At 42.5% G+C, this 26,811-nt stretch overlaps 1 protein-coding gene across 1 annotated transcript in view; it reads left to right on the top strand.

Annotated features, from left to right (window-relative positions):
- Positions 1 to 565: 565 nt before the first annotated feature.
- Positions 566 to 26,811, top strand: part of CNGB3 (cyclic nucleotide gated channel subunit beta 3) — an 83,092-nt gene continuing 56,846 nt past the window's right edge. Inside the window, exons 1-6 of the mRNA XM_065582472.1 lie at positions 566 to 704; positions 16,224 to 16,377; positions 19,090 to 19,232; positions 20,979 to 21,170; positions 22,944 to 23,152; positions 26,156 to 26,206. Coding sequence (XP_065438544.1) covers positions 566 to 704; positions 16,224 to 16,377; positions 19,090 to 19,232; positions 20,979 to 21,170; positions 22,944 to 23,152; positions 26,156 to 26,206 — 888 coding nt within the window. The remainder of the gene's footprint in view (positions 705 to 16,223; positions 16,378 to 19,089; positions 19,233 to 20,978; positions 21,171 to 22,943; positions 23,153 to 26,155; positions 26,207 to 26,811) is intronic.

Raw genomic sequence — 26,811 nt, 5'->3', positions numbered from 1 at the left:
ATCATCTGGAGAACAGAGTTGGTTCTGTCCAACTGGCAAAAAGACATTATTTTACCACTTTGGAAACATAAAGGTAGCAAACAAGACTGTTGTGACTCTCGCAGCATCACTTGTTTATCTATCCCAGGGAAAGTTTTGGCTTCTGTCTTGTTGGCCCATGCCAATATCACTAGTATCTTAAGGAGCAAGAGAAGACCACAACGAGCTGGCCGCACTCCCAGCCATTCCATGGCAAAGTAAATTTTCACATTGTGCCATCTTTATTGAGAAGGCATGAGAATTCACACACCCCATTCACCTTGCATTCATGGATATCAAGACCGCATTTGTCTCTGTTGTCAGTGAATCTCTTTGGTTGATCTTGAAACTTGCAGGCCTCCTTGACAAGCTCCGTAGGGTGTTCCATCTCTTATATGATGACCCTCAAGCTTCATTCTTGTAAATGGAAAAAAATACTTTCTTCTGAAGTAGGTCGGGTGTTCAACAAGAATGTGTTGCCACCCCTGAGCTCTTCAATGCCATCATAGACTACATGCTTGACACTAAGTAAATGAATTTTAGGCATATGCTTAATGGTAAGAACCTGATCGACATCGATTTTGCCAATGACATAGCGCTAGTTACCAACTCAATGGACGAACTTGTTGCAGTATTTAAAGCCCTCAAAAGGTCAGCAACAAAAATTGTCCTGAAAATTAATTGGGGTAAAAACAAAATTATTCTGGTTGACAATGTGGAACATGTAGTGGCTTCTAGCATGTGAGTGGGTGATCACCCCCCTCAAGTTTGTCTGGTATTTCACCTACCTCAGCTCTGTTATCAATAGTATGGGCAGCATCGAGAAAGAACTTGAAGCCTGCACTGCAGAAGCGTCATCTGTAATGAGGCGCCTCATCAAGAACATCTTTCCACAAACTGAACGTTAATAGAAAATGATACATGTACATTCAAAAGAAGAATTAGTCTTCCTATACTAGTCAACTCTATCCAGCTCTGAACCATACATTCTGATTATAATCTGGTGAGAATACTATTTCCTGGAAATTCTGTACTCATAAATTACTGTGTGTATAAGTAAATGGTTATGAGTATAAGTGTTTCAGCTGTTTCAGGCCATGTTCTTTAATAATTCCTGAGGTAAGTTGAAGATTCCCCAGATAGAGCAGACTTAATCACTCACGAATAGGAAAGCCCCCATGATACAACAGTACCAGATGTATGAAGAAGTTAAGTGAGATAATCCTGTAACTTGCTGCTTCTCATAAAATGGTGAACTTGTTCTTTGGTAATTAGTTTTTAAAATGATTAAGTCTTTATTTAAAATGAGATCAGAGTAAATATTCAATGCAATTAAACTTCTTTGCATTGAGATTAAAGGAAGTTTTTTTAAAAAAACAGTTAATTGATACTTTATATGTTCTTTTGACTTTCTCTCACATGTTTCATGCTGCAAAATTAGTAATTAAAATAAAATCTTATTCACGTTTTAATCTGGTACCTGAACCTGGGTTCTGTGTGCTCAGTATTGAGCTTGACTTCCCCTTAGAGAGTTTTCTAAAGAAGATTAGAGGATTCACAGCCTGTTGTGATTAAATGATTAAGAGGATTCTCAAAAAAACTGCTGTGGCAAATCTTTGAATTTAACAGAAGGAATTTCATGAAACTCAGATGGTTAGTTAGGAGTTTGACATTATCTAGAAGCTTACTTTTATTTCAATGGCGCTGGATAACTCCATGTAGGCAATGGCTTACTTCACATCTGTCACTTCCCTAGCTGTCTCGCTTGATGAAGAAAACACAAACAGGGCTTGAACATAACTATCTGTGCACTTTATTTCAAGCTCACTTGATTAATGCCGACAACAGCATCTCTCTGTATTACTTGTACAAATGTTCTGAAATAAAGTGAAACCATAAATTGTGATGGATGGTTCAGTTTGCATGGTACTTTCATGAAACTTATTGTGCCCATAGTTGCTTTTATAGTGTTGATTATGTACATAATCAGAGCAACTAAACTATCTATTAATTATGTTATTAATCATCATGTTTACATTAGTTAACTGACTAAGAAAGTGGATAGTAGAATGAAAGTAACATCAATCTAAATTCAAAATGTCTGGTGAAGCATGAAACAAGTTTCAGAATACAATGTAAATAAAAATTCTATCATCCCTTGTAAAGGGAAAAAGTGAGAATGCTGTCATCACTTCAGAGTGCCTGTACTATACAAGAAAAGTCCCTGTTCCTTTCTATCATTGCAGATATCACCATTTCTACATTTCAAATACTGTTCCACAAAAAAGGAGAGGGAGAGATGATGGCACTGGGGGGAAATGAACAATAAATATGTTTCAAAAGCCCTAATGAGAAGAATAGTTGAGTTAAGGTTCTTCTGTAATGGCACAGGATCTAAAATGTTACCAATTAGTTTCCAAGACTGGAAAATGAAATGTGTATATATGTTGGAAATTCTGAAGGAACCTTGCCTTTGCATTTGTAAAGTCTCAGGCTATTAAGATGTTGGTAATAAAAGCTAAACCATTTTATGCTTTATCTCTAGAGCTTCGGGCCAGTCTTAGCATTGCACAGTAGGAAATGGGCAATTTGATTATGCCACAACTATGTTTTCTATCTCTGTCTATCTTGATATGGCCTCCATTGCCATAATATCTGAGCACCTCATAATCCCTAATGTACTTATGGGAGAAATGCTTTTGGCTGTATTAAAACATATTTTGTGTGAATGGGCTCAGCTTATCAAATGATCCAGATCACTCTGTATGACCACTCTGTCCTCATTTTTATTTACCACTCTGCCAATCTTTGTGCCATCTGCAAATGTCATCAGCAGTGGTTTTATATTTACTTCCAGATCACTGATGAAAATGTTGACTAGTGTCGGCCCTAGGACTGAGCCCTGCAGATCCCCACTAGAAACATCCCAATTCAGTGGTGATTTCCCATTAACAACTACTTTTTGAAACCTGTCAGGCACACTCAAGAGAGCACGAGGTTTCTGGACTCTCAAGAGTAAAGGGAAAAGGGATAAAGAAAGGGATGTCTGACTGTCAAGATACCCAGTCATGGCTATGGGGAATCCCATAACCTGTTTTGGCAGCTTTCCCGTGGCACAAAATGAACCAAACAGGGCCCATGAATATACCCATTTATTGATATTCTACTGATACTGAGAAATAAATTTCTCAGTCACAAAAAAAGCTTCCTCAACCATGTTATAATGTTTTATGAGTAGTTTTACAGCTATGTGTTGTCATGTCCTTCTGAAAATTGGTTATTTAGACTAGATGCTCAAAATAATGTATTAAAGACTAGAAATTATTTGCACATGACATGGATTCATAGAATCATAGAATCATAGAATATCAGAGTTGGAAGGGACCTCAAGAGGTCATCTAGTCCAACCTCCTGCTCAAAGCAGGACCAATTCCCAGCTAAATCATCCCAGCCAGGGCTTTGTCAAGCCGGGCCTTAAAAACCTCCAAGGAAGGAGACTCCACCACCTCCCTAGGTAACGCATTCCAGTGTTTCACCACCCTCCTAGTGAAATAGTTTTTCCTGATATCCAACCTGGACCTCCCCCACTGCAACTTGAGACCATTGCTCCTTGTTCTGTCATCTGCCACCACTGAGAACAGCCGAGCTCCATCCTCTTTGGAACCCCCCTTCAGGTAGTTGAAGGCTGCTATCAAATCCCCCCTCATTCTTCTCTTCTGGAGACTAAACAATCCCAGTTCTCTCAGCCTCTCCTCATAAGTCATGTGCTCCAGACCCCTAATCATTTTTGTTGCCCTCCGCTGGACTCTTTCCAATTTTTCCACATTGTATACTTAAACATAAAATACGATGGCAGTATAGTTTACCCCTATCACAAGATCCAGAATTTTATTTTCAGATACATGGGGTACATTTGTAAAGCACTGTCCAAAACAAGGTTCAAAATATCTACTACAGACAGTGGCATGTGTGGATTTTCTCAGGCAGCAGTAGTACATATAGGCGATATGTTTTCTGATCCCTGTTTTGTCAGAGATTTTAATAAAAACAAATGTCTGAGCCAGACTACTTCATAGCTATTAAATACATAAACACAATCAGGACATTATTTCTCTACTTCATTCACCCTAGATCTTTTTGCCAACTATATAGCAGGTGTCTACATATTTTCTATAATGACAGGAAGTATTCAAATACTTAAGAGTGATTATAATCCAACTCACCGGACAGAGAAGACATCACACACAGTGTAAGATAAGGAAAACCACAGGCAGACAATTGTATAGATGAGGAAATAAGAAGAAATGTGTATACACATATACATAAATGTGGGCCTGATTTTCCACTGCCTTGCCCCTGGTGTAGTCATTTACACCAGTGCAAAGTGGCAAGCATAACCATTCTGTAGATATCAGAGGGGTAGCCGTGTTAGTCTGAAAAAAGCAACAGAGGGTCCTGTGGCACCTTTAAGACTAACAGAAGTATTGGGAGCATAAGCTTTCGTGGGTAAGAACCTCACTTCTTCAGATGCAAGAAGTGAGGTTCTTACCCACGAAAGCTTATGCTCCCAATACTTCTGTTAGTCTTAAAGGTGCCACAGGACCCTCTGTTGCTTCATTCTGTAGATGAGTACACAAAGGTCAGGGTCAGGGATAACTACTTAAAGAATAAGTGCATCTGCTTAGAGGCAAATCCTAGAGCTCAGCACTCAGCCTGAGGGCAAGGAATCCTTCCACACAGACCAGGAGAGAAGCACCAGAGGCTCTTCTGTGGCTCCTCCTTTCATGGGGAAGAGACTAGAACTGAGGTGCAGAGAAGCTCAATAGAGGACATGCTGGAAGTTCAGAACTGTTCTGCTCTGTACCTCCTGCCTGTTGAGTCTTGCGGGTCTATTCAACATCACTTACTGAGCCAATTTTTTCCCCAGAAGATACCAGAGAGCTTTCACACTTACAATGATTCAAGGAACGACCCAACTTGAAAATCAATACAATTTGCAATTACAGTTTGTTATATAAAAATGAATGTTATGGTGATCTCAAAATGAAGGATTAGCTTTTCAATAGACCACTTTTAAAATACGCTAGCCAAATAGCCCTAAAATGCTGAGGCGGTAGCAAATCCAAATCAGAAAATATTACTACTGTAGTGTCTGACAAGTTAATATTCTTGGATATCGTTCTTTCAAAGAGGAGATTGCGCTTAGCATGGGGCTCTGATCCCGAACATGGCCTATTGTTCCTGCTGGATATTATGTGTGAGTTCCATTACTGTTTACTTATTTGTGTATATTTATGTGATCCATATTTTTAAAGAGCCTATTCAGGCTAGTAGGGTTTTTGCCATATACTAAAAGGGCAAACATAGGAGTATAAGCAAAAATAAACCCAGCAGCCTCTTCAAAGTCTGTAAGGAAGGAGGAAGGGAAAAGCACCTCAACCACAAACTCCAGTCATCAGTGCACAGATCCCATGCAGTCTCTCAAACAGGCAGATGCCAAACCACTTAGGATGTTATAGATCAAGACCAACACTTTAAACTCCATCCTGAAACCAACAGGCAGCCAGTCTGAACTAAAAAAGCCCCAGTGTCATATATTCGTGGCCATAAGAGAGACACTGCCATTTGCACTAGCTTGATTTTACAAGTTGATTTTAAAGCATAGCCCCATGCAGGTCATGCACCCTCTCCAGATTGCCAGCTCTCCACAAGCAGCCTCTTCCTTACGTACTAACCACAGCAAATCTAACATATGCCATTTTATTAGGAGATGACAGTAGAGAGGAGGAGGCAATAAAAATGAAATGGAAAGTAGGACTGGGGGGGAAAAAATCAATCACTCAACAAGTATGGTATATATAACAGAAAACAGATACAGAATAGCATCATCTCCATCTGGGAGAGAAAACCTTTGCCAAAGAATGACAAGGTTCCACTAAGGTATACACCCATGACAAAACCCCACACAAACACCAAAGAAAACTTGGATTGCTGTTGGAAAGATTGTGAACTAGTGAGAAAAATCACACATATGTTTATTGGGAGTGACCTAAAATACACTCATTCTGGCCTATGACTCATAAGCAAACCGGAGGAACCTTTGACATACAATTTGAGATAAAGCCCATTTATTATAAACTTGCAGACACATCAAAAGAATGTAAAAACAAGAAGGAAATGTGTTTAAAATCCTTTGTGCAGAAGTCAGAAAATCCATCATGATATACTGGCTAAAACAAGAAAATCATTTAATTGCACTGCAGATGGATAGGGCAAACCCAGGGATACGTGATGGAAGAAATTGTGGCAAGATTACAAAATACACAATAAATGTTCAGTTCACTCAGGATTCCTGTTCTAGGGTTTCTAGGAAACAGAAAACATAGCAGACTTAACCTGGAGGGGTGATTGATACAAACTCCAGATGCTCTTAACATTTTGTGTCCATTTTATTAAATGGTTTTGTTTTTGAAAGGTTTTCACATCCTTACCTTACTCTTCCTTAGGCAGTGTGATCAGTTTTGTGTCTTGTAAGAACAAAGCTTTTCAGCAACATATACGCCTCTGTGAAGGGATTGACTCACTGCTCGAGCCTCTTTGTGGCCAGGAATGGCGTAGCAGTTCTCTCCCCGCCAGGTGTCTCCTGCTGATGGCTGTTCTGCTTCTGCAGTGCCCTGCCTCTTCCTGTGACTTGGCCAGGTCACCTTAAAGTCTCTCCCCCTCCAGGGTAGTCCATGAACAAAAAGCAAGGGGGATCCACACAAATGAACCGAGTTTAATAGGAAATAGAGGTGAATGCCCTCTTGGAGTGCATCAGAATTTGGCCTCCCTTCCCTCAAGAAGGGCCCTTTGGGCAATGGACCTCTTGGAATCACCTTCCCTCACTCAGCCCTTTCCTCTCTTAATTACAGTGTTCTGTGATTCATTATGGCAGCTAATTTTGCTAAAACCACATATTTTATCAAAACACAGGACACCTATGATTTTTTTTCCTTCTAAACCCCTCACTTCTCCCATGTTACTTCCCCTCCTTCAAAGGAGTTTGATATTTCAGGCCTTGCTTTCATTCTATTTCTTTTTTCTTATATGGTCCACATCACTGGTGTATCCAAGAGCCTCTCACATATTTTAGACAGATAGAACAACCCTTCCCTCTTCCCCCTGCATCTGTCCACTGCACTCCAAGGTTGGAAACCCAAACAGCAGTTAAATTTCCTTTGCACTGCTATGGTGGTGCAAAGCAGACCTAAAGCTGTCTTAAATACCCCGCTGAAGCCTCCCCTTGTATAGAAGAATCCTCCAGTGACATAGATCCAGCATAGCCAGCCACCTCTCATTCTTGGCCCATGGAGAAGGGGGCAGGTCAGTAGAACAGTCAGTAGAAAGGGACATGTCCAGGCTACTGCAGTTCTCCTACTGTCCTCAGCTGCCAGAACAACCCTTTACAGATTGATGCAGTTGGGTGCAACCTCAAGGCTGTCCTAAGTTGCTCTGGAGGCTGAATGAGCCCTTAGCTGGTCCTAGCAACAGGGAGGTGTAAAAGTGGTGGACAGCAACTTTTGCTTCCTCTACCCAGGGACATGTATAACCAAAAACTGTCAACAACACAAGCAATTTTCTAAGACTAAAAAAATTCCTCACATACTGAGAAAAAGCACTTGGAAGACTATGTGTAACAGTGCCACCTGGTGACTCCTGCCATAATAATATTTTGAACAACAAGAAATTCCATATCAAATATTGGTTTATATAGCTGCCTTTGGAAAACTGATGTATATGCCTCAGAGGACTCATTTTAGGTATCATATAATAAGCAGTTACATTAATAAAGGGAAATCTGTCTTTACTGCTGTCGCTAAATAGTACTTCTCCAGCCAGGTGATTTTCATTTCCCCTTAGATTTTCTAACCCAGATATATCAATTACCTCCTATGAAATGTGGTCATCTACAAAATGAGTTTCTTGCTCCTGCTGACTCTCCCAGCTGCTGCCTTGTATTGCTGTGACATCCTGCACTAGAAACCAATATGCTGGTCAAAGTGTCGAGGAAAAGGTGACAGTGGCTGCAGATGCAGTCAGAGGGGTAGGAAGGGAACAGAGAAAAGCACCAAATGAAAAATATTGAGTTCGCAAGTCAATAAAATGTAATCCAGTAACATAAAGGTGGTAGGAAAACAATGGAAGAGTTCATTGCTACCGTGGAAACAACTGAAAGTGCAATGATGTTTGTAAAACAAATCAACTTGTTTTATGCTGTCCACTGGCACAGATGCTAGGACTAGGGGTGCTGGGGGTGCTGCCACATCCCCTGGCTTGAAGTGGTTTCTATTATATACTGGATTCACAGATTGGTTAAATGGCTTTCAGCACCCCCACCATACAAATAGTTCCAGCACCCCTGTCCACTGGGTTGCTGCAATTTGCAATGCATTAGAAGACCAGGAGAAGTGAAAAATTGTTTCATTAAAGGCATTTTTCAATTTGGCAATGTAACCCTTCTGCCAGATGGTGTCAGCAGCAACAAGGGTCAGCTTCAGTATCCAGGGACTTGTCTTAAAACTACAAAACAGTTCCAGAAATCTGGAAAAAACTAAATACTTCCCCTGGGCACCCATACAGTGCTATACATTCCCAAGCACTGAGTCTGTGTATAACAAAAAGAAAACTTGTATGAAGGGGAGAGGGAACACAGCATTAATTTGGAAAAACACCACAGCAATAACTCAGAAGTATGCAAACAATAAGTAAAACAGCTTCCCCCACAATAGCTTGGGCTCAGTTTTACCTTTACCTCAGTTTCCCACCCAGTGGAGTGCACACCCTATGGATGGATGTCCTTTTAACATGCCTCCACTGCACACCACTCACAGTTTGTTGTCTGAGGTCAGCAAAGTGACAGAGTCCAGGGATGCATTCAGGTGGGTTCACCTGCAGCTCCCAGGATGAGGTGGGTGAGTGATGCTTCTGCTGCTTCTCATTGCTGTAACTGCTATCTCTGCCACTGCCCACCGCTGTTGCTGCCACCTCTGCTGCTCTGCTGTGTCCTTAGTCTGGTCAGGTCCAGTCGGGTCTTACAGTGCCCCACAATCAGAGCTCTAGGATTTTCTGGGTAGGAGGTGCCTTGGATGCTGATGCTGATGCATCCCTCACTATACTGCCTTTAGCTGCAATGCCATGTTCTGAAGTTCCACCACCTAGCCCGGTTTTTAGTGAGTTCACCTCTAGCGATTTCACTGGGTAGTGGGGAACCTCATTGCCACCATTCCTCTGTGTGGTCTTTCACTGGACTATTGTTTCCACACCAGGTCTAAGGCTCAGCCCCTAGACTAATTTACTGGTGATCAATGAGAAGAGACAAGGACATTCAATTAAGTCTAATTAGTTTTGCCTTTAAACACTAGAGAGGGAGGATCAAATGGCAGCTAGGACTCTAAACAAAGTTCTCTCCACTAGGTAAGAACACCTGTCCCCACCCCATCTGACTTTTACTTGGATTTACTTCACTACCTCACACTTGGACCATGTCTACACTACAAAATGATGCTGACCTAAATTACATCAGTTCAGTGCACCATGGGTAGGTATCCCACTGTGCAACTTGCCATGATCTAGCGCAGGGTCTTTTGGGAAGTTCTTGCAATGCCTGATGGGGCCAAAATGAGTCTGGGAGCATGGGATCAACTTCCCATAATGCAGTGTTGTCCATCTCATAATTTCATGTGCATGCCATTATTTTTGTGCTTTCTTTTCAAAATCCCACAAATCCATACAGTCCCTTCTTCTGTCCACCATCTCTGACAGAAGCATGGAGCCTGCACAGCTCTGCACTATTGCCATGAGCGTTGCAAGCGATCCTGCAGTATTTGCAGAGTTGCAAGGGGAGCTGCAGGGAGCATAACAATTCCTTGGAGGCTAGATTACTGTGGGACATAAAAAGAAACAATCCAAGGTTGTTGGTGGCGTTCATGGAGCAGCTGCAGATGGTGGAGCACCACTTCTGGGCCCAAGAAACAATCACTGACTGGAGGGGGTCACATCGTAATGCAGGTTTGAGATGATGAGCAGTCACTGCGGGACTTTCAGATGTGCAAGGCCACACTCGTGGATCTGTGAGCCAAACTGGCCCCAGCCCTCCAGCGCAGGGACACCAAAATGAGAACTGCAGTGACAGTTGAGAAGCAAATGGTGATTGCACTGGGGAAACTTGCAACACCAGATTGCTACCAGTCAGTCAGGAATGAGTCTGGAGTTGGAAAATCCACCACAGGGGCCATTGTCATGCAAGTATGCAGAGCCATTAATCACCTCCTGCTACACAGGACTGTGACTCTGGGAAATATGCAGGACATAGTGGATGGTTTTGCAGCTATGGGGTTCCTGAACTGTGGTGGGGTGATAGGTGGCACACACATCCCTATTTTAACCCTAGACCACCTTGCCACAGAGTACATTAACAGAAAGGGCTACTTTTCTATGGGTACGTCTATACTTACTTCCTGGTCCGGATGTAAGCGATCGATCTTCTGGGATCGATTTATAGCGTCTTGTCTAAACACGATAAATTGATCCCGGATCGATCCTGGAAGTGCTTGCCGTCGACGCCAGTACTCCAGCTCAGCGAGAGGAGTACGCGGCATCGACGGGGGAGCCTGCCTGCCGCGTCTGGACCCGCGGTAAGTTCGGACTAAGGTACTTCGAATTCAGCTACGTTATTAACGTAGCTGAATTTGCGTACCTTAGTCCAAAGTGGGGGTTTAGTGTGGACCAGGCCTAAGGTTATGCAAGCGCTGGTGGATCATCAGGGACGCTTTACCAACATCAATGTGGGCTGGTCAAGGAAGGTGCATGATGCTCAGATCTTTAAGAACACAAAGTTGCAAGCAGAGACTTACTTCCCTGACCAGAAGATTACTATTGGGAATATTGAAAGGCTAATAGTGATCCTGGGCGACCCAGCCTACCCCTTGGTCCGCCAGCTCATGAAGCTGTACACCGGTCACCTCGACAGCACCAAGGAGCACTGCAACTACAGGCTCAGCAGGTGCAGGATGACAGTTGAATGTGCCTTTGGTTGTTTGAAAGGTCCCTGGCATTGTTTATTTACAAGATTGGTCCTCAGAGAAAAATATCCCAATGCTTATAATTGACTTCTGTGTCCTGCATAATATCTGTGAAGCAAAGGGGGAAAAGTTTCTTCGGGGTGGAGGTGGAACGGCTGTCTGCTGAATTTGAACAGCCAGTTATAAGGGCTATAAGAAGAGTGCAGCATGGAGCTATATAGCTCAGGGAGGCTTTGAAAGACCATTTTAATAGTGAGCCAGAGTATGTGCATTGCTCTAGCATGCTCTACCTGGCCTTGCTCTTCTGTGACCCGGTATGAAACTTGTAGTGAGTGCTGTGTATGTAGGAATATAATGTTGTCAGTGCCGCTATTCATATTGTTTCTGAATGATGTTATGGGTTCTGTGACACAGTGCAGTAACATGAAATTGGTCACTGTCAGACCTACTCAGCACCAGCCAGCATATGTTGTGAACTAATAAAGATGAATTTTGTTCCAAAAAATAGAATTTTATTCTGTAACATGAACCAGGTAATATATTATATATATATATATATATAACTTAATAAATTAAGACGACAGAACTTATGAAGAGGAAAGAAGAGTCATTTCCATTTCAGCTACACATACATTCACCGTGGCTTTCACAGGTCAGGGCATGTGAATCTGTGATCGTCTTTATTGTCCCCCCAGGTGGTAAGGGCCATGCAGCAGCTGCTGGTGCCACGTGGAATGGTGAGGGGGGTATGAAGAGGTCCCAATATTGAGTTCTCTATGGGCTGCAGAGGGAGGTGAGCATGGGATTGTTGAACCTGCAGGTCCACCAGAGTCTGCAGCATCTGTTTGTAGTCTGAGAAGCAGATGCATGTCCAGCTGCATGTCCCTCTCCTTTTCCTCTGTCTTTCTCCTCTCCACTCTATCCTTCTCCATGCTGGCTGCTCAACTGTTAGAACTGGCTGGACTGTGGTGGAGTCAAAAATAGTCCTGGCTCACTGCACAGCTGGATCCCCTAGTTGCCTGTCCCCCATACTACTACTCCTCTTCCTTGTCTACCTCCTGCTCCTCGCTGTTCAAGGCAGGGGCCTGTGACTCGGGCTCCTCGGAAGTATCCACGGTGCTCTTGGGAGGGGGAGGGGGGAGTGTCTCTGCCAAGGATGGCATGCAGCTCTTTGTAAAAGTTGCAGGTCTTCTTCTTGGCACTAGATCGATTATTGTACTCCCTTGCCTTCTGGTATGCCTGCCACAGCTCCGTGGATTTCATGCAGCACTGCTGCTGGTCCCTGTGGTAGCCATTCTCCTGCACGCCCTGAGCAATCTGCTCCTAGATGTCCACATTTCTACAGCTGATTCGGAGCTGTGCCTGCACTGCCTCTTCTCCCCACAGGCTCAGGAGACCCAATATCTCCTGCCTTCTCCAAGCAGAACCGTGTCTGGAGTGTGTAGCTGGCATGATCAGAAGGGCAGTTACACTCAATAATGGAGAGCTGCTAGATGTGCTCACCAATTTCAATAATTCGTGAAGCTTTAAAGGGCAGTGGGGGCTTCCTGTCTACCTGACCCTTGGGCAGCGGAGTTCACAATGGTGACCAGAGCAGTCAGTTTGGGGCATTGTGGGCTGGCTGCTGGAAGTCAACATAAATAACACAGTGTCTACACTCCTAACTACATCGACGGTGACTATTCCTCTCAGGGACGGGGTGTTATTAAATCAGCATAGCAGGTCACTTATTATCAGCAGGAGACAAATTTAAGTGAAGTCAGATACACAGATAGGTGGATGTAAGCTGCCTTGTGTCAACCTAACTATGTAGTGTAGAGCTGGTCTTAGTGACTGAGGTTCACTTTAGGGTGGCCCCTCAATTAGTCCATATTAAGTAAAGTTCTGCTATAGTCATGCAATAAGAAAATCGCTATCTCTCTTGGTCACCTTGACAAATAAGTGTTTCTAAACAAATACGGTCTGCTCCTGAGGTCCACAAATATACACAATGCTACCCCTCCCAGATGATGCTGAAGAAGTTGTCTTGCATCATCCTTGTGAACTGATGACGGATCCAATCCAAGTCTCACTGCAGTCAAGGACAGCTGGAGCAGGCCCGAGCTGCATGGGAGATGGCATGCCTGCTGCACATCATGCAAAGGGCTAAAGATGCCTGCGATGCCCAGTTGCACATAAGAAGTTAAAATAAACATCCTGAATATTTGAATATTTATCCGAACCACCCCAAATTTTCATCTTTGGAGGTTCACCCAAAAACATCTTTGAATGTATTCCAGATGTTTTTGAAATATATTAAACATTTTAGAATTACATTAAATCTTATCTTTGAAGTGGGGACAATTCTTTTATATCAACTTTTTAGTCCTATTTCAGTGGACTGCTGACAAAATGCCAATGTATTGAGGAAGCTTTCATACATCTAAAACATAGGCTGAGCTCAGTTTTAATGTGTTTGATCAATTTTAATGGTTTCTACTTTATAAGTCAATTTCATAAAAGAACCATGGATGCTTGATTTTCAGAGTCCTTAGGTTTTACTTCATCTCTGACACATTTCCATAGTGGAATTACATTAAAATATGGAGTATCCAGAAATGCTTTTTAAGTTCTCCAAGGTCAAAATGGTCCCAGTTTAGAGATTTAAGCATCTTTTGAGCTGATTTTCAAAGGTACTGAGCAGTCACAGCTCTTGCTGGAGCTATTGATTTCAATGGATGCGAGTGTCCAGCATATTTAAAATTCAGATAATTTATTTCTTCAGTTGAATAGATTTCTGAAGAATTTCAGGCTGACATCTCAACCTTATCTTCCCACTGAATAAAAATGTACGGGAGCCCCTGCTATGTATATGGAAGCAACTGTAACTACCATGCTATGGCCTTGTCTTCCTTAGGAAGAAAAGATGTTGGCTAATATGCGGTAACTAACACAAAGTACAATCCTAGTAAAGACAGGACCGTGTGCAATTTTAACGTGAGTTAGCAAGTCAAGGTAAACCCTAGGATCCCCCACACTCTTTACTTCAACCTGCTAACAGGTGTGAAAACAGCAAACTACTTTGTCTTCACTAGGATTTTACCTCATGTTACTTACCATGAACACACTTTTTTTCCTAGTGAAAACACACTCAGGGCTAAATCCCCAGAGTAGAGCTCAATGCAGATGAGGGATAGGAAACAGCCCTGGAGCACATTAGAGCTGCCCTAAGGATTCCTCTGAATAGCACCTGTTTATACCACCCCACCCTCTAGGCTATTATAGAAGCAACATAAGTCAGACCACATTATATTCTGATCCCAACTCCTTGAAATATTCTTCTCCTACTCTTGATGTTGGGGGCTTGCATAGAGCCAGCTATGATGGCTTTAAGAACAATGGGGATATGTCTACACTGCAATGAAAGCCCTGGCTCAGACTCAGGCTCAAGCCTTAACCCCCCATCTGTCTACACACAAATCTCTTAGACTTGGGCTCGTACCCAAGGTCGCAAAACCCTACATGAGTGGAGGGTCCAAGCCTGAGTTCAGCCAGGACCCAGGGTTCAAGCAGTAGTGTTTTGCTGTGTGCACGCAGCCATGCCAGACTTAGACCCTGGGAGTCCATCTTCACTATCCCACAATCCCATGGTCCAGTGTTTTTTGTCCTCTTTATCCCACAAGTCACCAGTCAACTTCCAGGAAACAGAAGCAACCCCCCATCCCCCGATTTTAGCACAGCAGCTTGGCATTTAACCCTTCAATTTTATTCTGACTGCTGAGCAACACACTTCCAGAGAACCTTCTGCATTTGCAATGGCCACCAATCAGAAGTAGTTCTTTACAAAGAGCCCTGCCTAAGAGTCATAGGAGTACAGCCAGATTTTGGTTAATCTCCGGTGCCCAACTAGCAAAACAGCTAATTTCACTAAGAGTATCAGGAATGACCATGCATACCAGCAAATAATGAAGAAGCTGGCACGGAACTTGCAGGAGAGATGGAAGAGACAGAAGCACCCCAGAACCTGGTAAGTTTATGGCTCCATTTTTATGTTTATTAACATAGAAATGCATTCTATGAACCAATGCAAAAGTTATTACAAACCTTGGGTAGCAGCATGCATCTGGATGGCATGCCAGTGTTTTGGTGTCCCCTCACTGCCCACCACATGTAAATAAGAATGGAGACTGGGAAACACAAGCAGTAAAAGAAGCATTGTAAAGATTTTTTTTTTCTGGGAAGGTGCATATTTTTTGCTACAACATTCCAAATGAAAACAGTGAATTGTGGTGGAGTTGGCGAGAAAAGGTTGAAATGTAACCCTTTTTCAAATGTAATCCATTTCTGTTAAATGCAATGCTTGCAGTCTGTGGGTGATGACATCATGCATCCCAAATATGACAGGTTTTGAATTCAGTCCAGAAATATGCTGGGGAATGGTGGGGGGAGACCAGGGGTGGGGAAGAGGGATGGCAGTGGAGTTCTGTGTGTTTGCTTGCAGTCATAACAGGCTGTATTGGAAACTGTGGGGAAACACTAAACCACGTGGATGTTAGCGCAGCATCTTTTTGATTCCTTCATGAATTGTGACCCAATCCTGGGTGCTGACAGCTGCAAACTTTCCTTTAGCAGGAACTCCAGATAGGTAGTCATATTTTGGGGAAGGGCATATTTTTCAGGTCCATCTCAGTAGCTGACCAGCACATTCAGTTTTTAAATGTGCTGTTTGGTCACCATCCGCTTAAATACTTCAAGGACATGCACAGCTGGTTTCCCACTGGCAGCTTGGAATAACACCTCTCTGCCAATCAGGCACCACAAAATCTGTTATGTCCTCCAAAATGTGGAATGTCTGAAACATCAGAGAAGGTTTATGTAGCATGTCTCAGCCACTGATCTCCCCCCAAAGCCCAGGTGGTCTGCAATTGTTAGAAAAAAAGCAGTTATGATTTTTTTAACTTACCATGTTCTCTGCACCTCTTTCACTGCGATAACCAGGCTGTGTCCAGGGAGTCTGTGGTCTGAGGCATCCCTCTCTCAATATATTGTAGTTCAGTATTAAAAGGTAACATTTTAATTCCTTGAAATTCCAAAACAGCTTTTTTTTCTGTGCTCCTGCACTGAGCAACTTGAGACAATAATTCACTGTGTCTTGTCATATTACAGGCCCATCAACCTCGGCTGGCTGCAATACCTCCTCAGCTCACCCACACTGGAGCGGAAGCCTGAAACACCATACCTTCCTGGATCATTCCAAGAGGAAGCGCTTCCATGTTGAATTTATGATTGAAGTTCTGGACAGGACCAACAACCAGGTCCAGTACGTAAGACAGAGGGACTTTCGGCAAGAGGAAATCATGCTGAGAGGCAAAAGGAAAGGCTCAGGCTGGCTTCACAGTTGGAGCACAGAGTTGGAGCAGACACTTGCTTTGCAGTTCCTGGAAGAGGAACGGTGGTTAAGGGAGGATGAGAAAGCTCAGCAGAAAGAACTGTTTGGGCGAATGCCATCTCTAATGTCCGCAAGACTGCAGGTTCCTGCTGCATCAGTCCCATGGCCAGCATCCCCTGGGCAATATCCTGTCCAGCAGTCTAGGAACAGCTTGGACAACTCCACGACTGCGTGGCCCATGCAACCAGGCCCTGTCAGTGGCTGCACAGGGCAAATGTGCCCCCATGAAGTCCTCCAGGCTGCACCCTTCCCCTCTGGGCACCTTCACTCCCCTTCCCTGGCCCCAAGTGGGAAGCAAACATGGAAGGAAGGACAAGGGGAATGGAAGGCCAGGGGACTCATAACAGTCAAGGGGTTCTGTCTTGTAAATGGTTTCACTTTTTGTACATGTACATGCACTTTGTTCTGTTTTTAAGGTTTTGGTGTCAGTAGTGTGCTAACGGCAGCTGGCCTGTCTAGCAATGGTTAATATTGTACCTTTCCAACAAATATTTAAAAATAAAGGTTTTTATTTTATTTTAAAAAATGGTATTGCCATCACTGCATCACATCATCTAATGTCTGTTTCAAATAATAAAAGTGACGAATTATCAGGGACAACTGGGAAGCTGTATGCAAAATATAATTCTCAATACAGCTATCTACATCAATGAGTTATTTACATCAATCCATATTGTGAGTCCACCCTCCCCCCATCTCATAAGCTGCCGTATCATTTATAAATACAATGCATGGCAATAAAACCCTCCCCCACAAGCAATAAAACCCACCAGACACACATACATTCATAAAAGGTACTGTTCTCCCTCTTCCATGGGCACATGCAAGTGCATAATGTGGGAGCACAGAGCATCCTTGACTTCTGTTGCCCTGATTCACCCAGGTCAAGCTGGGTGTACTGGTTCAGCAGTCCATCACTGTGACAGATCCATTCAGGGGGAAATGGCTCACCTCTGGTTTCGCAAAGATTGTGAAGAGCACAGCAAGCCACAGTCATCCAGATTGTGCTGATGACACTGGAATCCAAACAGGTCTGTAGATATTACCACCGGGCTGTCAGTCTGCCAAATGCACATTCAACCACCATTCTACACCTGCTAAAAGTGTAATTAAACCTTCTTTGCCAGAGCCTCTGAGACCAGGATATAATTTCATAAGCCAAGGCAAAACGGGATATGTGGGGTCTCTCAGAATAACAGTGAGGACAGCAACTTCACTTATGAAAATTTGATGGGACTAGTGGCCCAGCCTGTACATGAATGTAGATTCCCAACTGTCGGAAAACCTGACATCATGACCTTTACTAGTGCAGCCCACAGTGATGTTCATTAATCAGCCACTGTAGTCTACGAGGGCCTGCATAACAATGGAGTAGTAGTAACCTTGGCTGTTTAATGTGCTCCTTGAGGAGGGCAATCTATGGGCACGTGAGTCCCATCAGTGGCCCCAGTGCAATGTGGAAACCCCATTCTCTCAAAGCCAGCAATTACTTCAGGAATATCTTTTATTCCTGTCACATTGAGATAAACCACATGCCAGATTGCCTCAGAAACCTCTGTCACTACTTTATTCAGAGTCACCTTCCCAACACCAAAGCAGCTGGCAATAGACTTGTAGCAGTCTGGGATAGCCAGCTTCCAGACGGTTGTAGCAACTCACTTCAGAACCAGTATGGGCGCTCTCCTGCATGTGTTGTGATCCAGGAGGGTTGGGGCAAGCTGTTTAGAAAGCTCCATAAATGAAGCTTTCTTCATGTGAAAGTTCTGGACCCACATCTGCAGGACGATGTGGCCTTTCCAGTCTGTGCTTGTGGCCCTGCTCCAGAAGCATCCGTCTACATAGGGGGCATCAGCAGCTACATAGAGTGTCACAAGCAGCCTGAGCAAGTTGGAGTCTGCCAGGTGTCTGTGTCCTCACACCCATCCTATCATTAGCGCTGTCAGATGCCTACAATGGGTCAGAAAACGCTGCTGAAATGTCCACCACTATCTCAAGGAAGCTCTGCCAATTTCCAGAAACAGGAATGATAGCGCAAGTAAGAGAAGTTCTTCACATGGTGCCTCCTCTAAGTTGCTGTCTCTGATTGCTGGGAGCATGCAGATCAAAAGGATGGCTCTGCAGGATGTTTTGGTGGGCTGTTCAAACCTCCTGTAACATATGGGGTGGACAGTTGAGTTTTCCCACACTGCCATGAACAAAGGGCCAGAGTGGCCACATTTTGGGAGAATGGTAGGAAGTCTGCAGTACTCCAGTGAGGATGCTGGAGCCCCAGGTTTTGGCCTGAGTTAAAATATTCTTCATCTAGGGTCAGCAATCAGTGTAGATGCTCAGACCCTGGTTTCTCAAACTCAAGGTTAGCTGACTCAAGTTCCACTGACCCTGGGCTTCCACTGCAGTGCAGACATACCCTGGGAGACTTCTTGGCTACCTATTTATTATAACTTCAGTAGCACAAAGGGACCTTAGGACAAACCAGCATCTTGCCCTTGCATTTGAATTCTACTCATATCATAGCATTGATGCTGATTGTTTTCTTTCATTCCTTTCCAATACTCTTAACTGTTCTTCTTTTGTCTTAATTAGCTCATCTCAAGGCCGTGTTGTAAATGAGTATACTGAAGCCCAACTGCAAGAGATTGTCAAAAAAATGAGGGCAAGGACATCAGCCTATAAAGAAAAACTGACTGACCCACTACAGTCCTCTCCTGAGGGCAGTCCTACAACTTGTAAGTTGCTTTAGTTCTCAAAAGATAACTATTTATTTGGTGGTTTAAAGATGAAAGTCCTATTCTGAGAGTTTAAAATGCTGGAAGATAATATTTCAAGAATCATGGATCAAATCTTCATTTGGGATAAATCAGCATATGTCTACTGAAATCAATGGAGCTGTGTTAGCAGTGGCTCTCAACTCTTCCAGACTACTGTACCCCTTTCAGGAGTCTGATTTGTCGTGCGTACCTCCAAGTTTCACCTCACTTAAAAACTATTTGCTTACAAAATCAGACATAAAAATACAAACGTGTCATAGCATGTTACTGAAAAATTGCTTACTTTCTCATTTTTACCATGTAATTATAAAATAAATCAATTGGAATATACCGTAAATATTGTATTTGCATTTCAGTGTATGGTATATAGAGCAGTATAAACAAGTCATTGTATGAAATTTTAGTTTGTACTGACTTTGCTAGTGTTTTTATGTAGCCTGTTGTAAAACTAAGCAAATATTTAAATGAGTTGATGTACCTCTGCATACCCCCACGGGTACATATACTCCTGGTTGAGAACCCCTGTGTTAGCTTACAGCAGCTGAGAATGTGGCCCTTTAAACCCATTGAGGCCCCTCATTAAAAAGTTTTAATAGAGGTAAGTCTCCAACTACGACTGTTCAGGATCACCATTTTCAAACTACTTTCTAGATTCATCTCAGTTATTTTATCTGTATTCCTAGGGATCAAAGATATATTCCTTATGGGAAGTCATATGTGGCAATATGCTACATGCGGGCACATAGGTGATACTGAGATGAGATCTCTTTTGTAAAAGTAAACAAAGCTTAAGGTCTGGCGATAATCTTCCAGCACCATTAAATATGCCAGGTATATAGGTGAGAATGGGATCCAGCAGCACAAGGCAATACATCTCACCTGAAAATAATTAAACATAGTACTGATGTTATTCCTCTTCAGAAAAAAACTTTTCTTCCTTTGCACACTTTGAAGAGTGTGTAATCTTCATATTCCACATTTTTTTCAGAAGCTATTTATTGATCTCCTGAATTCTAATAAGTTGGAAAATATAGCATATCGGATGAGTGTCAGGATGAGTGTCTAAAGGATTATAAACTTTGTCAGCTAAGAAAGAAACGGTCAGATTTTTTTTAACTACTTCTGTGTCAGTTAACCTATTACCCCTCTCTCTGGCACTTGCATTACTTTATTTTTTAAATTATAGATGGTCCAGTTTGCCAATTTACTACTCATACTCAGTTCTGTCTTACTCTGCAAGTTGCCCCACTGAAATCAAGTGACTACTCTTAGAGTAAGAAACTCAGCTCAAGTGTGGCAGAACTGGTCCCACAGCAATTCTATCCCATCCATGGCAAGTTTACAACAGTCATGCAAGAATAAATGCCTGGGTGCCTCCTGCCTTACCCCCATCTCAATTCTGCAAGTGTTTAATTGTACAAGCATTGACTGTCCAGGGAAAGATAGTGTAGTATCACATTTCCCTCTGTGACACCCAGCACTAAATATCCTGTTGGTGTTAGCCGGAGTGTGCCTGCCTATGTCAGTGTGAATTTATTCCCCAATCTGTTTTCTAACTGAAAACAGAACTGAAAATTGTAGCAGTAAACACTAAGGAGTCGATTGCATGGCCTTTAATACGTGGGGGCTCTCAAGATCTGTCACAACAGTGACAGTGTGCATGTCCTTGTTAAATGTTCCCTTCTGTGACATTTACATGCTTAGCTCCATCTAAAAAGAAGCCTCCGCCTCCACCCCCACCAAAAGAAGAGAAAAAAGATGAAGAAAAAAAAGAGGAAGGTGATGCCAAGCCAGAGGATCATTACTGTGACATGCTGTGCTGTAAATTCAAGAAACCACCATTGAAAGAATACCTGAAGAAGATGGAGCTACCAGACAGTATAGATGCATACACAGGTAAACCGAATGTAGTCACCCAAAGGAAGGTGTCAAAGGCGGGGAAAAAAAATTATTGCTTGTGTTAAAGTAGCATCTGGATGCCGTATCTGAGGTCAGAGCCCCACTGCACAAGTCCCTCCCTGAAGAGCTGTCAGTGTCAATAGCCAAATGGTGAGAGTGAAAATAGAGGCACAAAGAGGCAAGGTGACTTGCCCAAGCTCACCAGCAGAGCCAGGAATACAAGTCAGGTCTCCTGATTCCCAGTCCAATGCCTGATCCCCTAAGGCCACTGCCCCTGCAGTGCTGAAATGTCTTGGAAGCTTAACAAAGAGTTGTCACGAAAATCCGACTCTACCCAAACTGGACAAGTTTTATAAGTACTCCCAAAAAAAGACCTGCACAGGTATTTTTTGTTCAGTCTCTACCTTTTTTCCCCATTTTAAAGCCCTATTTTAAACAGAAGTGAATCCAGCCCTCTTCCTTTAATAAATTCCATGTGTGACTCCTAGCTCTTACCAGACTCCTTTTAACAGACCATGCTGTGTTATAAAAGGCAGAGGGTGATCTTCTCTCTTCCACAGAAACTGTTTTCTAGCTTAACTCCATCTAACAGGTTTGCTTCTGTTTTTAACTATAAGGTTGGGATCTTTCAGAAAAGTATAAGTGTTCTGAAACCCACAAGTCAAAATAGTTAAATGAGTGAACTTCCACTCCTGAGTTTGAAGTGTTACACAGGTTTTTGACTGTAACTCACCAATTAAACTCAATGGTATTCTCACGTCTAAAATGCTGCGAAACATTCTGAAGACTCAGGGTATGTTTACACTGCAATTAAGAACCCGTGGCTGGCCCATGCCAGCTGACTTGGGCTTGCAGGGCTCAGGCTAAGGGGCTAATTACCTGCAGTGTAGACATTCGGGCTTGGGCTGGAGCCCAAGTTCTAACGAAATTGGAGGATCCCAGAGCTCAGGCTGCAGCCGGAGCCTGAATGTCTACACCGCAGTTAAACAGCCCCTTAGCCCAAACCCTGAGAGCCCAAGTCAGCTGGCCTGGGCCAGCCACGGGTATCTAATTGCAATGTAGATAGATCCTTAGAGATCTGTGTTTACGTGGCGTGCATTGTTGTAAACTACTATAAGGAACCTTTGCAATGAATAGTTACTATGAATGGGAATAATCCCTATTTCTTTCTGGATATCTGGGGAAAGCAATTATAATTCCATCTATAAGAGTCTCACAACAAAAATGCTATAGGGTTATTTCTCTAGTTTTGTCTAGGTATGCATGTAGATAGTACACTAGCTGAAACCCGGGGTACCACGAAGGAGGAAACAGTAACATTAGAGTCTTTTTTTGTAAAGATCTCCTTCCTTAGCAATATGTCATAAGTTTTCAGAAATGTTATCTCACCTCTACTACATAGTGTTCATATTGCCCCTCATATGTTCAAAGCACTGAACTGATATGAACAGATTCATCCTCACATCACTCCATGAGGGAGGTGAATAAGTATTACTATCATCAGCATCCCTGTTTGACAGATGAGGAAAATGCAGAGAAGTAAAGTGTCTTACCCAAAGTTACACAGCAAGGGAATGGCTTAGTCACGATTGGAACTCAGGATTTCCTACCTCCCAGGCCAGTGTTTATTCCTCCAGATCACAATGTCTGGTACATTTGCAAATTGCTCTGCTTTCCTTGGAGGATGAGCCCTTTATTCCCAAACAGAGAGAAATAAGAAGATGATGATTTCATACTGATTAAGTCACCAGCTCCTGTTTTCTTTTCCAGATCGCCGCTATGTAGTATGGCTCCTGATTGTTACCATTGCCTATAACTGGAACTGCTGGTTCATTCCACTGCGCTGTGTGTTCCCAGTGCAAACACCAAGCAACATATTCTATTGGATCCTCATAGACACCATTTGTGATATTTGCTACTTGTGTGATCTGTTGGTGTTCCAGCCCCGAATGCAATTTGTAAAAGGTGGCGATATAATAGTAAGTAACAGTGGGAAGTGGAATTTCCACATTTGCTGTTGTACTTTGAACTACATTATTAGACATGAAGCAGAAACTTGTTTAAACCTCAAATAGACTTTTTCTTGCAAGGCACACCTGCGCTTCTTTATTTAGCCAAGTATATTTATGTGCTTCTGCACTGATCTTCAGCTCTTTTGCTTTGGAAAAGAGGCAACATACATTTCATACTGTACATGCTATACCAGTATTCTAATTACACACAACAGCCATTGAAAAGTTGAAGGCGAATTCAGAAGTGTCACATGATAGCAGCAAGGTCAGATTTAAAGCTCTTACCCAAATTACACAGCTGGAAAAGAGCAACTCGATGCAGCTTCTCTGGCAGCTGAGACCACATGGAAATATAGCCAAAGAAATGTGTCTGAAATTTGCAACTCTCCACAGAGTCACTCATATAGTACAGATGTTGCAGATGAAAACAGAGGCTTTTCTACGAGCCCAATTTTCTACGCTTCAGTTACATATGGGGAACATGGCAAAAGCATATGCAGAGGTCACCTAAATAAAAGCTTTGGCCACTTTTTAACATGACAAACTTTTTCCTTACAATATCCTTTGGTTAGAGATTTACTATTCAATTTCCAGCCTCTTTACTGACATCAAAAGGCAGCAAGTCTGAAAAAATCTGAAGTCAGTGATGAAAAGAAGGAAACAAGTAGAGACTACTTAGCTATCAAAAACATGCATCTGAAGAAGTGGGTTTTTTACCCATGAAAGTTTATGCCCAAATAAATCTGTTAGTCTTTAAGGTGCCATCGGCCTCCTCGTTGTTTTTAAGCATCTGATAGTAAGTAGAGAGGGCACTGATATTGACAAACACACTTCATCTAGAGCTGCATGAACAGAGTGGCTTAGGAAGGACTGGGATGTGGCAATTTATTTGAGAGGAGCTAGAAAATTCACTGAGGAGGGATCCATAAAGCCTCTGCTGAGCTAAGGCTGGCAAAGACTATCTTGCAAAGTCAGCTTCTGAGTAAACTAAACATTTGGCCTCCTATGCTCAGGTTGCATTATTCTACCTGGGCTCTCCTCCAGTGTCATTTCAGCCTAAGAGAATTTTCAGTACAACAGTATAATACTGACTGATTCCATCACTCACTCACTCACTTCCTGACACAGCTGAAATTCAGCAAGCCAGATTCCCCAGAGGTTCTAGGAGGGCAGAATGTAGGGCTCTCCATGGTGGAAAAATTGCCATAAGGGGGGCGGGGGTTGCAGTGGTACAAGGCACCTGCCACCTCTCTGCCAGTGAGTAGGCTCACAAGTGACTAACACAGCCAAAAAATATTAGCGCTGCCAAGACAGCTAGGGGATGCACGGACTCAGCACATTCGCTGAGCCTCCACTAGTGGGACTCCTGGGGAGACCCTGGCAACACTTAAAGTTAGGAAATGCTGCCTTCAATTGAGAGAGAGAGAGAGAGAGAGAGAGAGTCCCTGTGGAGTGCAGTGATGCTCACTGGCATGAAAAGATGTAGTTTGCACCATCTTATGGCAGCAGGGGTGACTCTAACCCACCATATCTGAAAGTGAACTGAACACAAGCAAACTTTCCTGTGCTCTACCCCTCTAGAAATTTTGAATCTACTGAAGAGTTACTGCTGATTTTCCTGCACATGTTCCCAATCCCAGTCTTGGAGCATCACCTTCCAGTAAACATGGGACCTGCCTGCAAATTTCAGACCCAAATGTGGACTTTTCCCTTTTTCAGAGGCATTTGGATCTGAGATTTTGGTTGGTCCCTTCTCCCCCTTGCATGATTACTTTGTTTCAGTAGCAAGTTTAATAAACAAATGAAATTAACATGCAAAAATGAGCTTAGATGACATCAGATATCACAAGTGCACAGCAACAAGAAAATTCAAAACCAAGGATATGTCTACATTGCAACTGGAGATGTAATTGCGACTTGGATAGGTATCCACAAGCTAGTTTTAATCTAGCTATTGCAGCTAAAAATAGCAGAAAAGACACAATGGCACAGACCTCGGCACAGACTAGGAACATGAGTACATAGTGAGGGGTGTATATTGGTTTGTACAACCCCCCCGTCTCATCAGCACTGTTATTTTTAGCCACACTAAATTAAAGCTAGCTTGTGTATGCCCACATAAGTTGCAATCACACTTCCATTTGCAATGTAGACATACACTCAGACTGGTATTTCCACCTGTAACTTGGAACCAGCTTTAACTCAGTGTTTTTGTATACTACACTGCACCTTCTGTGCTATAGGCTATTACTTAAACTCTACTTTCAGGTCTCAAATAGACAATGTGTGTCTATATTAATTGTAGTGCAAAGAAATATACTTTTCCATGCCAAGTTAGTCATTAACAACCCTTCTTAAATCCCAGTAAACTTGAGTTTTGTGAATAAGGTTAAAAGTGTAGCATAATGAAGACCACTTTTCTTTTACTTGAAGCTGTTTGTACAATTCATGGATTTTAAAACCAGAAGGGATCATTATGATCATCTAATCTGAACTCCTGCATTTCTCTTAAAGGTGTGAAGTGATAATAAGGGAAGATAAAAAATAGTTCTGCCTTGGTATGGAAAAAACCCTTATGATTTTAAAGTTATTTCAAAAAACACCTCTGATATAAATACAGTAAGTATAATAATAGATACAGTCCTTTAGAGACTTCTGATTAGCCTTTCCTAATAAGGTATTACCGTCAGTTCCCATGGTGAGCCATTTGAAAATAAATGTCTAATCATTATTAATGAATTCAGTGTTGATTGTTATAATGCTAATGATAGTGCATTTATTTAGCTTTCAAAGGCCTGATCCCTCTCAGAGATACTCAGAACTAGTCCCTGCATGTGCCCTGTACCACCGAGCTTTGCCACTGACTTTAATGGGTGCAGGGTCAAACTCTGGCCTGAACATTCTCAGGGACAGGGTTTTGGCAGATTTTTCTTAACTATGCTTTTTCCCCCCCTTTCTTTATAATTTTAGTCAGACAAAGTAGAAATGAAGAAACACTACCAGACATCTCTGAGGTTTCGGGTAAGTAGGTTGTGTGCTACTTTAGAGTTGCTTCAATGCTTTAAATTTTAGCCTTGGAGTTCCATGCTCCAATATTCCTTGTAGACCAAGGAATAATACTAAGGGTCAGTGACTGACTGTCATTTTAGCTTCTCACCAATTAAATCAAATGCCATGCTCATAAATATTGTTTATCATTAATAAAATATTGCCTTTGGCTGTATGATTCCCATTGACTGCAATGGGAGATAACTCTGTGAATGCATTAGATTCCAAAACTATGGCTCAGTAGAGATTTATTAAAGAAAGAAGCCAGTGCCCAGCTTAAAATCAAATGGTAACTTTAATTAAGAAACACTAGTATGTACTTGTGATAGTAACACATGGTCTTAAATAGTAGATATCACCTTGGCTCCACGCAAGAAAATCTAAAACTCCTTCTAACTTTTAAAGCTCAGTGCCTTAGATAAAATCAAGGACCCATTTTATTTTAGGGCAGTTATTTCATTTTATTCTGAAATGTAATTTTCTCAGCAAGAGTGAAAAGACACTGTACTGAAAGTTACTGAGCCACAGGTCCCAAGCATCTCTGAAATTACAACCTACGACTCTGCTCCTGCAAACAC

This window comes from Chrysemys picta, chromosome 2 (genome assembly GCF_011386835.1).
Source record: "Chrysemys picta bellii isolate R12L10 chromosome 2, ASM1138683v2, whole genome shotgun sequence".
Classification (NCBI taxonomy): domain Eukaryota; kingdom Metazoa; phylum Chordata; order Testudines; family Emydidae; genus Chrysemys; species Chrysemys picta.
Note: the sequence above shows the minus strand (reverse complement) of the source record. Positions and strands in the feature narration are given on the sequence as shown.